The sequence below is a fragment of the Camelus bactrianus genome, chromosome 16 (assembly GCF_048773025.1).
Source record: "Camelus bactrianus isolate YW-2024 breed Bactrian camel chromosome 16, ASM4877302v1, whole genome shotgun sequence".
Classification (NCBI taxonomy): Eukaryota; Metazoa; Chordata; class Mammalia; order Artiodactyla; family Camelidae; genus Camelus; species Camelus bactrianus.
Genome location: NC_133554.1, coordinates 56,221,947 through 56,238,803, shown reverse-complemented (window position 1 = coordinate 56,238,803; position 16,857 = coordinate 56,221,947). Strand labels below are relative to the sequence as shown.

General features: G+C 55.5%; 1 protein-coding gene across 5 annotated transcripts in view; it reads right to left on the bottom strand.

Moving 5' to 3' along the window:
- Positions 1–4,933: 4,933 nt before the first annotated feature.
- Positions 4,934–16,857, bottom strand: part of SEC14L1 (SEC14 like lipid binding 1) — a 48,501-nt gene continuing 36,577 nt past the window's right edge. For 4 of the 5 annotated variants that reach the window (XM_074343764.1, XM_074343763.1, XM_074343762.1 and 1 more), the window contains 9 exons: positions 15,244–15,332; positions 14,509–14,579; positions 13,418–13,589; positions 12,968–13,102; positions 11,016–11,150; positions 8,833–9,084; positions 7,565–7,788; positions 7,210–7,311; positions 4,934–5,480 (listed from right to left, as the gene is read on the bottom strand). In XM_074343764.1, the coding sequence (XP_074199865.1) occupies positions 5,465–5,480; positions 7,210–7,311; positions 7,565–7,788; positions 8,833–9,084; positions 11,016–11,150; positions 12,968–13,102; positions 13,418–13,589; positions 14,509–14,579; positions 15,244–15,332 (1,196 nt within the window). In that variant the 3' untranslated portion in view covers positions 4,934–5,464. The remainder of the gene's footprint in view (positions 5,481–7,209; positions 7,312–7,564; positions 7,789–8,832; positions 9,085–11,015; positions 11,151–12,967; positions 13,103–13,417; positions 13,590–14,508; positions 14,580–15,243; positions 15,333–16,857) is intronic. The other variant, XM_074343765.1, reaches the window with a different exon arrangement.

Genomic DNA, 16,857 nt, shown 5'->3' with positions numbered 1-16,857 from the left:
CCCGTTCTGCAATTTTAAAAAAAGACGGATTGACGTGAAAGTATTTACATCTTTATGGTCTCCAGTTTGGGCTCATAAGGGGTATATCTTTCCCGTAGTAAAACCAGGTATGTCGCAAAGCACACACCCTGCAGAGGACTGGTATCTGGAACCTATGAAGAACTGTCCACTCCACAGTAAAACAACACGGAATCCAATTAGGAAATGGGCCAAAGACAGGACACATTTCACCAAAAGATCCACAAATTAGCAAACAAGCACATGAAAAGGTGTCCAACATCATGAGCCCTTAGGGAAACGCAAATTACAGCCACAGCGAGCCAGCACCCACACCCATCAGAACGGCCACAATAACAACAGCAGTAACACCGAATGCGGGCGAGGATGCGGAGAAACGGGACCTCTCACACGTTGCTGGTGGGAATGGAAAACAGCGCAGCCTCTCTGGAAAGCCATTTGGCAGTTGCTTGCAAAAAACCAAACGTGCAACTACTTACCATATGACCCAGCAGTGGCATTCTTGGGTATCTGTCCCGGAGAAATGAAAGTTTATGTTCACATCAAAACCTGTCCACAAACGCTCAGACCAGCTCTATTCATAACAGAACCTGGACAAACCCAATGACCCTCCATGAGTGGCTAGAAACCATCCGGGATACTTACTTCCTAGTCTGCAGCAACAAGAAATGAAATACCGATGCTGGAGACAGCCTGGGTGAGTCTCCAGGCAAGTGTGCTGAGTGAAACAGCTAATTCCAAAAGACTGCGGACTGTGCGATTCCATTTAGATAACATTTTGAAATGACTGAAGTTTAGAAATGGAAAGCAGTGGTTACTGGGGGTTGGAGGTGGGGGGAGGTGGGAGGGAGGTAGACGGAGCCATAAGAGGGCACAGTGAGGGATCTTGACCACGGTGGTGGATACACAGTCCTGCGTGGAGGATAAAACTACATGGGACTAAGTACACACCCATGCAAACGAGCACAAGCAACTGGGAAAAACAGCGTAAGGCTGGTGGTTTGGATCAGTGTGGGCACCCAGCTTGGGAGAGGGCACTACAGCTTTGCAGACTGTGCCTTTGGGGAAGCTGGGTAAAGGGTACCAGGGATTTCTCTGTATTATTTCTTAAAATTGCTGTGTTACTGTAGCTACAACTCTTTCAATAAAAATTTCCTCCAGGGAGACATTATTAGCAAACATACCAATCGGTGCTCTAACGGAATCCACTGTGGTCCGGGGAACTGCTTCCTTGCAGACTCGAGTCCGTGTTTAATTTGGCTCCAGGCCTCTGTGGTGGGGGCAGCACACTGGGCATTACTCGTCAGGCAGCTCATCTCCTTGGTACCGGGTCCTCGTCCCTAACAACCAAGTCCTGCGATGGCAAAATCAAAGCGCAAGTAAGAGAGAAAGCAGCCGCAGGTGCCCGTCCAGCGATTTACACGAGATGCCTGTCCTCGTTCAATTTCCCGTGCAGAACTCAGAGGTTCCCCATTTTGCTTCTAAACACAAAGGGTCTCCCATTTGCGTGCTGCCTGTGGGTCAGAAGAGAGCGGTTCTGAAACCAGGTCCAGGGAAGCTGAGGGCCACCGCCCCACATAGCCATGCACTGACCATCTGGGCCCCTTCCCCTCCTCCAGGCCTCTCCTGCGTGGTCCACAGAGCTCAGTGGGCACGCACCCCACAGGGACCTCCACAGGGTGGACACAGGCCCAGCGCGCACACATGCACACGCCAATGCCCAGGGCCTCGAGGGGGCGACCTGCCCTCCTGGGAGCGCTGCAGGGACCTCCTCGCAGGGCCACTCGGCAGGGTCAAGGTTTACCTGTCAGTAGGTGGATCTGGACGTCTGGAAACCTGGCAGGTGCCTGCCCTCCCCGCCGCCGCTGGGCCAGGGCCGCCTTCCCCACCAGGCCCAGAAGGCCCAGCACCCAGGGCCCAGGATCCTTTGGGGGACCCCCCAAAATGTTTTAACTTCTTTTAAGATCAGAAGAAAATATGAGCAAAGTCGTCCCTCGGCATCCCGGGGTGGGGGTGGCTCCAGCGCCCCAGTGGAGCCCAAACGCTGCGCAGGCTCGAGTCCCTCACAGGGTCGCACGACACCCGGAGGATCTGTGTCCGCAGGTTTCGCATCCGCAGATTCGACCAACTGCGTCTCGGAAAGAGCACGGCTAGTGGAACCCGCGGATGAGAAACCCGCGGATACGGAGGGCTGAAGGGGTCTTCATGCTGAATGTGAGTCCAGTCGAGATTCCATCCATCTTTATACCTCCGGCCGTAAAATATACTCGTTCACGTTGTTTCATGGAGGAAGGCAAACGTGCGCGGCCGGGGATGGTCAGAGTAACACAGTGAGGCCGGAACCCATGGGAATTCATTCCACGTTCACTACGCAGGTAGCTTGGGGTGTCTGTCCTGGGGCAGACACTGTCCGAGGCCCTGACAGGGACAGAGTCATGGTCATGGAAAGACGTCCCGCCCCGTGAGTGCGTGAGCTGTGCCTCCCTAAGCCTTGCGATGAGCCTCTCACAGACGGTGACGTGTGGGGAGCAGCCGGAGGCCAACGTGGGGGCGGAGAGAAGATGCTGGAAGGCCTGGGAGCAGCCCTCCCGGGGTGTGCCACCTGTGTCCACAGCCCCTGGGTCCCGTCGTAGGCATGGGGCCCAGCTTTATTTAGTCTACCCATTCAGATGTTAATCTCATCAAAAAAACACCCAGAACCTTCGTTCAACCAAAAATCTGGGCCCCACGGCCTAGTGAGATTGACACATAAAATTAACCGTCACACCCCTTCCGAGGTAAGACTTCAGTGGACACGAGGGATGGAGAGTTTCCTGCCTTGGCTCAGGCTCCGCAGACAAGAGCTGAAAGGGGCATCATTACCCCAGCGGGGCGATGGGGATGCGCGTCTCCCACGTGGCCACCAGGTGGCGTCAGCGGAGGCAATCCCCTGGATGGGGCCGTGACCACCTTTGGCGGCTGGAAAGGGGCTCTACCTTGGGGGCTGAGGCTGGGTTTCACTCTCTGGCTGTAGCACCGGGGACTCAGATCACAGGTGTAGACCAGACTTGCAAAAGGGAAGGGGCAGGACTTGGCAGCCAGACGATTCCATGGAAATCTGGGTTGCTCTACGGATGGAGCTGAGGGTCCCCCTTTCTGCAGCCTGGCACTTGCCCCAGCTGTTTCCCAGAAATAGCCCAGAGGCCTCTCTCCCCATCTGTCTCACTTTGACAGGGCAGTTGGGGCTGGTGCACAGAGGCTCAGTGATGTGAATTTCCACGGGCTCGTGACTTGCTCTGTTTGCTGCTGTCAAATAGGGTCCCGGTGACTGACTGGGATCTCAAACCCAAAGGCAAGGTCGGCTTTCCCTCAGTGCAGGGTCCTTTCTAGAAGGGAGCCCTGGCGGGTCAGTCTGGGGGTTCAGAGGGGCCCGACTGCTCCAGTCCCCACGGGCCTCCCTATAGCAGCCCTTGGCGTCCACTGGCTGCTGGATGGAGCGACCCCGGGCTGGCCCACGCACCGGGCACTCCAAGCTCTGGCGGACCCTGCTCCTAGTCCACTGGAGACCCCACAGTCGAACACGTGGGTCCTATGAGTTTGGCTGGTCTGTGCCTCTGTCTGGGGCTGATGAGGACACCTCATCACCCAGACCTGCTGTAAGTGGTGTCATGGTTTTTCACTTTTTGTCATGGGCTTTTTCACACTGCGGAGAATGTTGCAACCAACTCTGCCATTTTAACCATTTTTTAGCGTCCTAGTCAGTTGTCTGTTGGTTTCAGTTGCTCTGTTTTTACATGGGGACGACACTACCATCCTCCCACAATCCCCTGCTTCCCAAGGCTCTCGCTTTTCAAAGAAAATTCACTGCTTTGCTTTATGCCAGCGCTTTAATGACAACACTCCTGCCACAGCTCCAGGACTGACAGGTGGCCTGTGGTTTGGGCTCTGCTGACGTCTGATGGGGATCTGGGCTAAGGGAACGGCACACTTACTCACGGATCAACACGTGTTACAGGTTGGGGGCCAACATGAAGACCTGATGCCCACCGTGAGGACTGGACCTTCTGTCCCACTGCAGCTCTGAGTCAGTCGAGCGACGGGCGGCAGGTAACAGATGCTTACAACCTCATCTGATTTTTAGGCTGCTCTGGCCGCCACCATGAGAGTCTGATGCTAACCCAAAGGCCACCTGTGACAACAGGCACCAGGAGGTGGCAGAGCACAAAAGGGATTTGTGGGAAAAACCTTTCCCTCCCTCGGTGACAGGCTGGCTGAGCCATCCAAGTCATGTGTGCTGCTGAGGCAGGACCAAAACACGTGCCTGGTCCTGACTGCCAGGGACGAGGTCATACCCCAGGCCGAGCCAGGGTGTGAGGGCACGTTCCGGCCTCACCTGCTCCCACCCCACGTCCCAGCCAGTCCCCTCGGCCACTCCCACCGAGGCCAACTAGGAAAGTCAGGGACCTCATGGCTCCTGATGGGGGGGGGGGGGCGCCCCACCGCCCCTCCCCCCCGGTCCAGCAGGCCCCACTGCAGGACCAGGGGTAGGGTGGCCCAGGTTTCTGAAGGCCCGCACCCACCCATTCTGCTCTCTCTGGGCCCTCACTGATGAAGGATCCACTTTGTTACTAAAGAAACGCTGCCTCGGGCATCGTGCCTGAGATGGGCCTGACCCTGTGGAGTTTCAGGAAAACTGCAGCACTTCCTCCTGGGGGAGCGAGCGGACTGTCAGTACCTGCCCGCTCCTGACTCTGCAGCTGACGACCTCCATCTCTCTGCGGGACAGGGCGCAGGGGTCCCGCGCAGGCTCCTGCTGGTCCCGAACTTCTGCAGGGCCAGCACGCCGGCCCTGGTCTCCCCCTCCTTCAACCTCTGAAGTTCCTGAGAACGTCAGACTCTTGGAGGGAGACTGCCATGTCACAGGAAGAAAAAGACATTCTTTTCTTTAAACAGTTCACATTTATTGATAACAATAAAAAAATCTTTTAAAGACTATCAGTATTGTATTACCAAGAGTGAGGTAATATGTTTACAAAACATGTACAGAATTTGATACGTAAATAAGGAAATCAGAAAGGAGAATGAATTAAGACACTAGTAATAGAGGGGAAACCGAAAGAATCATTAGTGCTGAAAAAAGGTGAAACGAGAGCAGCATTTTAAAGAGGGCAGGGTGCTGGGAGACAGTGAGCCCTGCCATCGAAGCCGACCTGCCCCGCGGTCCCCTGACGAGGAGAACCGGGTGGTGTGTTACTCAGGAGTGAACCCCGTGAGCATTTGTGCAGTGATGTGCTTTGAACTCTCAAGGACGCAGTCAACTCCTTGGGGAGCAACAGTGCCACTTCTGAATCAACTTAAAAAGAACAGATCTTCAGGCTGGGGGAGGGGGGTGGCTGCAATCAAACAGTCCTACAAACATCCCTGGGCTGATGTGGACTGTCCAAGTGAGGCGTTTTCCTGGCAGCTGTCAGCAAAATCGCCATCTGAGACACAGGAAAGAGACAAAGAAAGAGAGAGACAGGACCGACTTCAGGTCCTTATAATTTTGGAAACAGGAAACACTGACGGGGAGCAGCATGGATGCACGAACTAACCCTGCTGTGCTCTCTGGAAAGCAGCCTTTAGGTGCCAATGGTGAGCTTATCTCAGCAAAGGAAATGCAGAGCTATGCATGCTCCAGAAAGGCCAGCAACTGTGGGAGAGCCCACGGGAGTCTTGGGCGAGCGGGCAGCCAGAGCTCAACATGGCCACTTCCCCTGAGGCCCTGCCCCCGACACCCCCGTGGGCACGCGCTCTCCAGTCACACGGCACCCACCTGACGCCACCAGCGCAGACAGAGACAAGGCAACCAGCACAGCCAGGTAAGGGCCGCCGGGGTTTCAGCACACATCCCTCAAAGCACAGCCTCCACTGTGCACACCACACACCACACGTCCTCACCTGGGGGACTAACCCCAAAACAACAACCGGACAGACTCGCAGACAACCTGCCTTTCCCACGAAAAGCACAGAAAATGAGGGCCCACACCAGACAGACCAGCCGCTGTAACTGGGCATCGAGAAGGAAAAGTAAAAAGCACTCTGACCTTGTAAGCTAACCTGCTTCTATGAACGCGAGCCCCCTGCTACTGGGCCCAAGTGCCCACCTGCCTGGGCTGCACCGCCGCCCGCCCAGCCCGCGCACACACGTGGCCGTGGTCTCCTGGGCAGAGAAGCGGGGCTCCCACAGCCACGGGCCGTCCTGAAGTGGCTACACAGTGAGAAGACTGTCAGCTACGGTCAGCCTGGGACGGCTTCAACGTGGCAAATGGGGTTTACTCTGTCTTTGAAACCACCCCCAGCGACTAGAGGGCCACTGGGCTCGGACGCTGTCCCGCTGTGAGGGGCCCAGGGAGGCAGGGCTAGGAGGCGTTCGGGCTGCCGTGCAGGCAGGAAGAGCAACACAGCAGAAGGAAAGGGGAAAGAAGCCCTTCGGCCCAGGTTCATGTAGAGAAATCCTGCTCTGAAAGTATCCAAAAAACGTGAAAAGGAAGAAAGAGAAAATAACGTTCAATGATGGCGGTGTTTCTCCTGGCGTCGTGGGGAACCCCCGGGAGCCCCCGACCCCCAGTGCCCAGTTTCAGCAGCGGCTCCACGTGGCCCCGGGGGCCGGGCTGGGGCGCCCGCAGGCTGCCTGAGTCCTTCCCGGGTAAGCGGCGTCTGCTCGGAGGAGAAGGGCCCGGGTGGGCCGTCCCTGCCGCGGGAGGACCGTGTGGACCACGGCAGGGAGGAGGTGAGGGCTGTGACGCGGGGGGCAGGGACAGGCTGGCAGCATCTGCTCCTCGGAGGAAGGCGGGTCACCTCCGACGGGTGCTGGAGGGATCGATCCACTAACGGACAGTACGGAGGTTGTTGGAAACATTTTTTGCATCAACAGTTGAAACAGAGTCAATCAACCTCATAATTGGTATATAAACTGCTGTTCTTTCAAGAGAGCCCTTGTGCTCTGGTTGGATTTTGTGCACACTGGATACAAAATCTATGGCTACTGAGTTAGAATTACAGTTAAAACTACCTGTGCAGATAGTTCTGGGATCAGTGACTACGTTTACCAGCTGGAGAGCTATCTGCTACCTAGAGGGTGAGAGCAGTCTGCACACTGCGGCCGCCGGGCGGGCGGGCAAGCAGCGGTCCGAGGTGGCACGGCCGTCCCCTCCGCGCACTGGGCACTACCTGGAGATCATGGAGCTGGAGTGAGACTGGCTGGAGGAGGTGGTGGCGGCGCTGAGCTGGGAGAACCCGCTGTGGCTGGACTCCAGGCTGGTCATGGAGCCCCTGTAGGCAGCACAGGGAGGGGGAGGTGTGAGGACCCACCGCCGGCCACCCCGCCACACACTGACTGTCTGGTTGATCCTGCCCCCTGCTCCCCCAGCACTTACAAAGCCAGGGTGGCCGTGCTGGGACCCCAGGGGACACGGCCACCCCACCCCGCCCTTGCACACAGATGATGTCATGAACTGCCAATGACAGATGGCCCAAAGGCCACTCCTATCATCCCAGGACCTGCCGTACGAGCCTCCCCTCTTACCCTGTTGGCCCCGTGGTGGCCCAGCTGTGCGAGGGGAGCCCGCACCTGAAATCCTCGGACCCGATCACCTCAGTGTAGTACATCACTTTACACTTGTGGGAAGACACCTGCAGGGAGGCCAGCACGTCGTCCACCCGGGGCAGGCTGGTGGCTGCACAGGCTGGCATGCTGTGGAACTTCCACTGCAGGATGTAGAAGCCCGGCCACCGCGTCACGTGGGAGCCCTGGAACGAGTCAGGCAGCGCCCTCTGAGGAGGGCTCCCTCCCCAGTTCCTCGCCCACGGCAGGGCTGGCACACGCCGGGTGCACTCGGGCCCAGCAGTGATGACTAACCATCTCAGGAAGGATCTGCTATGCTGGTTCATTACCAGGGTCAGCCCCGCAGCCAGGTCTCTGCTAGGTGCTGGGAAGGCCACGGGGAGTGACCTTCTGAGGCCGTCTGCCCCCAGGACTCAGTCTCTGGAGGAAGCGGCACCCACAAGGTAGGACCACCAGGGTGAGGTCAAAAAAGGTTGCCCGAACCAGGCAATGCTCTCTCTGACACGCTTCCAGTGACCTCACCCACGTACCCTGGGTTAAAAGGATGTCGATCTGAAATAGAATGCCAATCAGTGAAAATTACTGTCTCCCTTAATTCTGGAATTAAAGACCGTGACACAGCTAACAATGTTCATTATTTTAAAAAACACTCTTTTTCACTCTGTTTCTAAGACCACCGAGACGCTGAGTTGCTTATCCCTGAAAACTGTAAAGGCGGCAAAATCCTGCATCTATTACGAAGGCCAGAAGCACCACGAACCATACCATCCGAGCTCCAGCACTCACAACAGCTCGCCCCACAAGAGAGCCGACAGAGCATCTTAAAGACGTCAGAACGCTCGGTAACGACAGGTGACGGCTCCCTGAGTGCTCATCTCTCTCACTTCTCTTGGGGTGCTCGTCCCTCGAGGGGACGCTGCCGCCAGTCCAAGGCCAGCGTGGCAGGAGCCCTCTGAATCCCGGCTGTGCACATGGACTAACGCCGCTTCCCACCTCCCGAGCCGCTTCTGTGGAGGTCCTTCTAGAAAAGACCCCTGCCTTTGGAGACAAGCCCTGGACGCCGCCAAGGTCCGAGTTCTCCTAAGACTCGCTTGGCGACTTGAGTCACCCGCACCAGGACTGAGAGGACAGCCCAACCGCTCGTCCAGACACCAGGCAGGGCAGGGAGGAGCAGGACTTCCCCCTCCAGACAAAGCCGCCCAGCCGCAGGGAGTCCCAGGCCAGCTCACCTGCACGCTCTCCCCCTCCTTGCAGATGAGGGGCGACTCCACCATGCTGTAGTCGCGGCCCAGCTGCCAGACTCTGTCGATGAGCTGCACGTTGTTCCCACCTGGGGACGTGATGCTGTGCGCCCCCAGGGAGTCCTTTTTGGGCGGCTGCGGCGACCTCTTGGAGTGGTAGATGTTAAAGACAATGTCTCCTTTGCACACGTCAAAATCCCAAGTGATCACCGAAGAGGCGTCCACTATCTGAATGAGAATCTGGAACAAGAGGTTGCGTCAACCAACTGAGGTGACCACGAGCCTCTGCGCCACTGTGGTGGCAGCAGTGTCCCCCCCCATAGCTTTTCCACCCTGGCGGGTGCAAATCACAGCAGCGGGCGGCCTCACCCGACTCCGCAACAAGCCCGTCTCCCGCTCACGCGTTCTTTAGACCGACGGCTCCTGCCCCACGTCCCGGGCAAGCTCTGCACTGCCAGCTACACTATGGCCCAAGAGCCCCCCACACGACCTCTGGACAGCACCCTGCAATCCCGGGTCCTGGCTGTAAGCGACGTCTTGATACAAAACAGAAATAACGCAGGACAGGACAGAAGTGGCTCCGTGGGGTGCTCTGGGCTGGAGGCACAGGGAAGGTCCCAGAACAGAGAGCGCGGGTGGGATGGGAAGGAAGTGCTCAGGCAGGGGAGGGCGTGTGCACGGAGGGTCACTAAGGGCCAAGGCCACAGGGCCGGGTGGGAAGAGGGAGCCGCGCAGCACAGGGGTGGGGCGGGCCTGCGGGGCAAGTGCCAATCTAAAGGTTGAATTTTATACTCTGCCCATATGGTTTCCCAGCAGGGAATGATCAGAGTTATAGTTTCAAAAGATTAAAGGGGGAGGGATGTGAGAATTAAAACCAGCTGTGAACAGTTACGTATTCACCAAAATACTTCAGCAGCAGCCAGGCCCGTGCCCCACCCGCCCGGAGGCCTGCCTGCCGTGCCCCATGTGGCATCCGAGCACCTGCTTCTCGTCTCTGGGCCCTTCCCCGGCTGCCGGGCCACTCCTCACCATTAACGGACTGGCACAGAATCTCCTGACAGAGCAGATTCCATACAGCACGAGGGCTGCGTGCAAGCCCAGCAGTGGCACTAATGACACCCACATGGCTCCGCAGGGCGGAGCTCCCCTGAGACGTCGGCCCCTCAGCAGACAGGCACCCCCGTGCCTGCGCTCACAGCGGGGACACGGAGTTCAGTCTTCACCTTGATCCATGCTTTACTTAAGCCCCGAGCAGAACTGGAGAGCTCACTGTTTTGACGGGGAAGCATTTTCACAGACACCCTGTGACTCACAAGCACAGATCACACCACTCAGCCCTCTACCCTGGACGAGAGGTCACCTAGGAAAAGACAAGAACTCGGCCCCCTTGAGCCTGCCGGCCTCCAAATAAGAAATTAATACAAACCACCCTCAAAGACAGTTGTCGGCCCTGCAGACTGCATTACTGAGGCACATCCAACCTGTCTCTGCTTGTTCAAACCACCGCACCACCCAGTCCACTGCCCACGAGTGCCGGCCGCCATGCGGGAGCCACTCCGGCCGGGAGGACGGAGGAGGTGGCACGGCTCCACTCCTGGCGCCACCATCGGCCGAGCACCACTCCGTGCCAGGCGCTGCCGCCCCAACAACCCAGAGTCCAGGAAATGGCCCCACAGCAAACCCGCGCGTGTGAGGACGCAAGGACACTCCTGCTTCTGCACTGCCACGTGACAACCAGGAGAGAGGATGGAGACAGGCTGGTGTTCCTCACTCGGCCAGACTTACAGAAACGGGCAAAGTCCTTAGGAATAATAAATAACCAAAGCTGGGCAAGAAAAAACAGGAAGTGGAATTGGTCCTATCCATCACTGACTAAGTTAAATTCAGGAGTCACAAATCTTCCCACGAGGGAGCCGGGAGACGCGTCCCGTGTGCGAAGCAGCTCGGCTAAACTGGACGCTGAGACACCCAAGCTCCGCTGTGGCCGCATCTGTTCTGAGATGCCCGCTCCTCAGCGTCAACGTCCACCTAAACTGAAGACCGAGGGTCAACAAAAACCTACAGACAAAGGCCAGAAAAGGTATCTGATTCTTCTAAGCTAAACCCACAGGCACCGCACTGAAGAAAGGCCAGCAGAGAGGGACCACCTGTGACTGCGCCCGGCACCGTACCTCGTGTGGGGCCCCTTTGAAGACGCTGGCGGACTGGTAGATGGTTTCGGTCCAGAGCTTGAGGTCTTCGTTCTCCAGCTCCTCTGCTGTCCTGTACAGAGATTTGGGCACCAGGCCCCCCTCTGGGACTTCACACTGGGACGGAAAGGCAGTGGTGAGAGTTGTGCACACACGCCCAGGCCCCCCACCCCGGTCCCCTCAACAGCTCGGAGCTGCTCAGGAAATGGAAAACAGAGGCAGCATCATAAAATCCGCTGTACTGCTTAGCAAAGTCATTGTTAAAAACCAGTTAAGTACATGTGTCTTGCTTTGAATGAGAACAAGTTGAAGCAGATTTGGCACAGAATCCACACCAAAGGCACGCGGGACTGGGCCCAATTACTCAAGCTGGTTTACATAAGAATTACAAGACTTTATGCCGCGCTGTAAAGGGGCAACACTAGGTTAGGAAAAGAGTTTTGTTCTTGGCAGCTACAGGCATTATTTTTATTATATGCGATTATAATCAAGACATATGATCCATGAAGAAGGCTTTGTACCTAACCCAGGTCAGATGATCGGTCCATAACGCCAGCCAAAAAATAAAACCAGGTAGCATCTTTTAAATTTGCTTCAAACAGGCTGATTTAGAATTTGTACACTTCATAAATCTCCTAACTGGCCTTGATATAATGACTTAAGACACAGGTTCATAAAATTCAAGCATTTTCCCCATTATCAGCCCTGGGCAGCGACCACACGGGGAAGAAACAGCTGTCCCCAGGTGGCAGTGCCCTGTGACTGTGATGAGTCACAGCTGTGAGGTCACAGCAGAAGACCCCAGACTGACACGAGGTTAGAGCCTGGCCAGGTGCAGGCAGGCAGGACTGAGCGCCGCCTCTTCCACGCCAGCCCCAACGGCAGCGCACAAGAGCTGAGCAGCCTTAAAGACTGGACGGTGGAGACCTCAGCCACCTCAGGGACTCTTGCTGTCGTGAACACAGCATAGGGTCAGCATGAGAGTCAAGTCTCCTGCTCTAGCCCAGATGCCACCTCACAGCTGGAAGGGGCAGCCGCCGCTCTCTCAGAAGACGGAAGTCGCCTGCGGGTTTCTCCAGACCTGACCTCATGCTTCACTCTCCTGGGCGCTGGGTGATGCAGGGTCCTCGGACTCATTGCTCCTTTGTGCTGCACTGTGATGCCACCTGCCATTCCTTAGAGCAGGACTGAAGGCCTGAGAGCTGCTGGTCACATCCCTCCAGGAATCCAGGAAGATTCCCGAGCCCGACCGTTAGCTACCACCAGGAGTCAAGTCCAGGCGGACACACCTCCGCATGTCAGAGGCTGACTCTCTTTATATGAAGGACGACAGAAATCCCTCCTCTGAGGGATTTACGGCTGCACATCAGCAAGGGGCGCGGGCCCCTTGGGTCTTCTCCACCCTCCCGTGGGGCAGTGGTGCCCCGAGTCTTCTCTGACGCCCTCGTCAAGCACAGGGGACAGACGTGGAGGAAGCTGCCTGATAACCTAGCAACTCAACGCCCTTAAAACCTCAAATTACATAAAGTTCCCTTAATGATCCCCTTTAAAATGTTATCCTGATTTATTGTCAAGAAAGAAATTTATTGAGAACCAATTTGACTTTTTAACAATGTTTTTCAAAAAGGCATGGCTCCTCTAAAACAGGTTTTAAAATCTGATGCACCCAAAGCTCAGTGAATAAAGCAAGCTGCAATTACACGGATTCTAAAACAAGTTCTCATTATTTAAACACGAAGAATGTGCATGTTATCAACAATTACCTAAATGACTGTTTAGTTTAACCCTACAGCAGAGAGATGCCAGCCAAAAACCAAAAACTAAAAGCCAAATGACCCGAACTACCAGTCCTGAAAATCATCTGTGCGAACCAACACCCCCCGTTCCGACCCCTGTAAGCCGCCGAACCCGCAGCTACCCGCCGAGGCACGTACCATGCACTCCCCACTCAGGAAGTCCGGAATGATCTCTCTGTCGATGTAGTCCAGCAGGCCCCCTGGGCCCTGGTAGTCATTTCCTGCATAAATAAGGAACTTCCTTCTGGTGTTGTCATCAATGAACGGGCTAACCTATGAATAATTAGAAAAGAACACATAGTCATTTTTGCTTTGCTTTGTATTTCAAAAACTAAAATTACAGTGATATTATGGAGGGGGTGGGAGCAGGGGAAAGGAAATTCAGGTTTGATACATTTTTCCTGTGAAGCCATGTGTGTGACATGAGGACCTTCAGGGTCTTTTTCCCTAAGACACTTAGCTTTCCATGCTGATTTTGCTTTCTCTTAACTAGCTAAGACTTCAGGTCACAGACACATGTACACAGACACACGCGTGTCTGCCTTCCAGGACTGGCCCCCGGTTACTGCCAGCGGCGCGGAAACCTACCAGCGTCCAGAGGACGGGAAACACCCTGGGGGCCCGCAGGATGAGGAGGCGGCCCAGGGTCTCCGGGTAGTTGGCCTCCACCACCTCGATGATGCGCAGCAGGGCCTTCACACCCGGCCGCCACAGGTGCCGCATGTTCAGCCCCTCCAGGTCCACCAGGCAGGTCCACGAGCTGCAGGTGCAGGCGAGCTGGGTTTAATGCCTGGCACACTCGGCAAACCGCGGCCCATGGCGGCTTGCTTTTCTTTTCGGTATTATATATAGTCATTTGTATCCATTTCCAAAACGACACCAGGTTTTAAAATTACAGTGTAATGGACTCTCCCTGTAACCGCTTGTATCAAGCACATGGGGTGGGTGCGGGAAGACCAGCCCCTGAGATATCAAAGCCCCCAGGAGCTGACAGACAGTGAACCAAAGCCTCAGTCTGACGCGCTCAGAGGCCCTGCCCGCGAGGCCGCAAGCCGGCCCCGCGCCGAGCCCTCCACCACCCGACGGGGCGGGTGGGCATTTGGATGCGCAGCGGGACTGCCCTGCAGGGAGCTACTCCTCTCTAAGAGCTCACTGGGTCAAGCACCATCTCAAGAGCCGAGGACACAGCAGAGAACAGAAGCGCCCAAACCCCTGCCCTCGTGAGACTTACACACTAGTCAGCCCTTCTCAAGGCCAACCTCCGAACCCCGCACACTCGCAGAACAGTTTACCATAACTAGAAGTCTGGTTTAAGAGCACAGAGTAGGCTCTTGAAATGGCCTCCCCGCCACCAAAAAAGGGAAAAAAAGGAGGGAAAAAACCCACCACCTGCCACCCTGGGCTCCCAGAGACCATGCAGACTGCAGACAGGCCAGCCACCAGGCTGAGGTGACGCGGCGCTCACAGGTAGGGACGCCGAAGGCCAGCCACTGCCCCTCACAGCTGACTACTTCACGTTTTACATTTTAATCTATTTTCTACCTTTCAAAACACTATGGAAAACAGTAAACCATTTAGATTTGGTCCTAAAAAGGAAACCCGATTTTGGTTCTAAACTCAACCAGGAAAATGGAACGCATTTTGTCACTAAGCCAGAGGACACGCGGCATCGCAGGCACCTGATAGGCCGGCCGAAGACTTTGGTGTTTTCCTCACACCGTCTCAGCCCCTCTTCGTTTATGGAGAGAACCTACGTATAAAAGGGCCACAAAAATTCCATGATCAGTCTAGGAAGGCAACACGGCTGCTGCCCCCCAGCTACAAGGGGACAGACACAGTGCATTTTAGGAGGCACGTAAACCAAAAAGTCATCTATTTAAATTCCGACATATTTATATGCACAGAACACATCACGGGCAAAGAATCTCACGCTCAAAAGGGACGAGCGCGGGGAGGGCTACACTGGGGTTTGGGCTTAGCAGATACAAACGACTATATATAAAACAGATACACAGCAAGGTCCTCCTGCACAGCACAGGGAACTGTACTCAGTATCTTATCATAACCTATAATGAAAAAGACCCCTGCCACTGGATGTCTCAGGGGACCGGCAGGGGAGGAGAGGGTGGGAGGCAGGGAGCGAGCCAGTGTGAGGGTTGAGGGAGGGGACGATGTGGAACCAGGTCCCCGCAGCCCCCTGACTATGCCGACCATGCCTCCCCACGGTGAAAAGCATCTGTGTAACTTTCATGCCCTCTTTTGAAGTTTTTAAGATATATGAATAGGTCTTCCCTTCTAATTATAAAAGCAATGCATGCTGTTCCAGCAGGACAGCTGTCATATCCCACTCCTGCTGGCAGGGACAGAAAGAGAAGCCACCACAGAGCCTGGGGGAGTCCTCAGGGAGCACTCACGTATCTCAGCAGGGCCTCCTCCCCGAGGGCTCGCACCAAGCCTTTGGTGTCCATCTGCCCCAGCCTGAGCACGTAGAGGGGCCGCCCGTCTGCAGAGGGAAGGAGGGACAGCGTTAGCACCGTTCTTGACACGAGGCTGGGGCGCAGCTCAAAGAAGCCTGACGCCCACACTCCAGATGAGCTCAGCTCTTCCCTGCTCTGCGAAGCAGCAGCTACCTTCTGTGGTGCATATAAGAGCCCCTCCTTCCTCCCCTCCAACATCGTAAAAGAGAAAAACAAAAGCCAACTGATGGAGCAGCTTATAAGCCGGGTCCCAGAGACAGCTTGGCCTGGGGCGGGGGCCCCACAGGGATCACCCTCTGTCCAGCTCAGACCACCTGCACTGACCGTGGCCATCACTGGGCCCAGCCTCCTACTTGACCAGGGGCTGAGCTGAGCTCTGACGTCCAACAGCAGGGGGACCTCAAATACTCACAGACACTTTTCCGTGAATACAGAGGACATCTAAAATTTTATTTCTTAGGGGAAAAAAATTTTTTTTCATTTCATAAGTTACCAAAAAGTTAATGTTAGGGTTTTTAAAAAGCCTAATTAATTCCCACCCTAAGGACCGAGATAAATGAGGACACGTTGGCTCTACCTCCTTAGAGCCTGGAAGTCTGATGGGTGGAGCCTGAGGGGACCCCAGCTCGTTCCATAAACTCTCCGTCATCCCGTGGCACAGCGACGAGGAGGGAAAGGCCTCGGAGGCCCGACTGCACCCTAGACTCCTGCCACTGGGTGTCTCAGAAGCAGCAGGAAGCACAGGGCTGGACTGCACTCCTGGGAAGCAGCTAAGGCCTGTCTTCTGTTGGGAACCAAGGGCGGTGCTGTCGCCCTGACTCAGGCCTCAAATCTCCCCTGTATCTGTCACCTGGTGAGCCTCGCCTCCATAACCCAGGCCTGGACCTGTTCCACTTACAGCAAAAGGTTCTCATGCTCCCAAATCATGTTGAAAGGAATATTTATAAAAAGTCTCTTCCAACATTTAATAAGGCACATTTGTTTATGTGTCACTACCAGACTTTAATGTTTTGAGGGTCGGAAAGCAAAATAAATACATGTTTCTAGTAAAAATTAATAAAGCTATAATTAATCTGGAGAAACACAACAGACGACACCAGGAAACAGGTCAGAGCTATTCAGTCTGAAACAGCCTGCTGGGGCGGAGGAGGGCCCTGCAGGGACCACACGCCGCCCACAGCCAGGCTGCCGCCGCGGCTGGCCAGTGAGGCCGAATCACACACCTCACCAAGCATTTTAGGTATCGCTGTCCTTGGTTTGCGTTTTGCTCGCTCCCCAGGCAGAGCTGAAGTTCTCCACTGTTTTGATGTGGAAAACCTGGCTACATGTTTTCACAGACACTGCAGGGGTTAAGTCAGTGGAAAGTACCTTTACACGTTCTGTGCTCCTGCAAAGACTCTGCCTTCAAAGGTTTTTAAGTAAGTCAGGCAAACCCCACGTAAGTAAGGGATGCAGTGCAGCAAGCTGCCAAGGGCAGCGAGTGGTGAGACGATGCAGTCTCGGGCGCCTCGCTGGCAGCAGTGAAACGGTACCCCCCGGGCAAACTGGGAG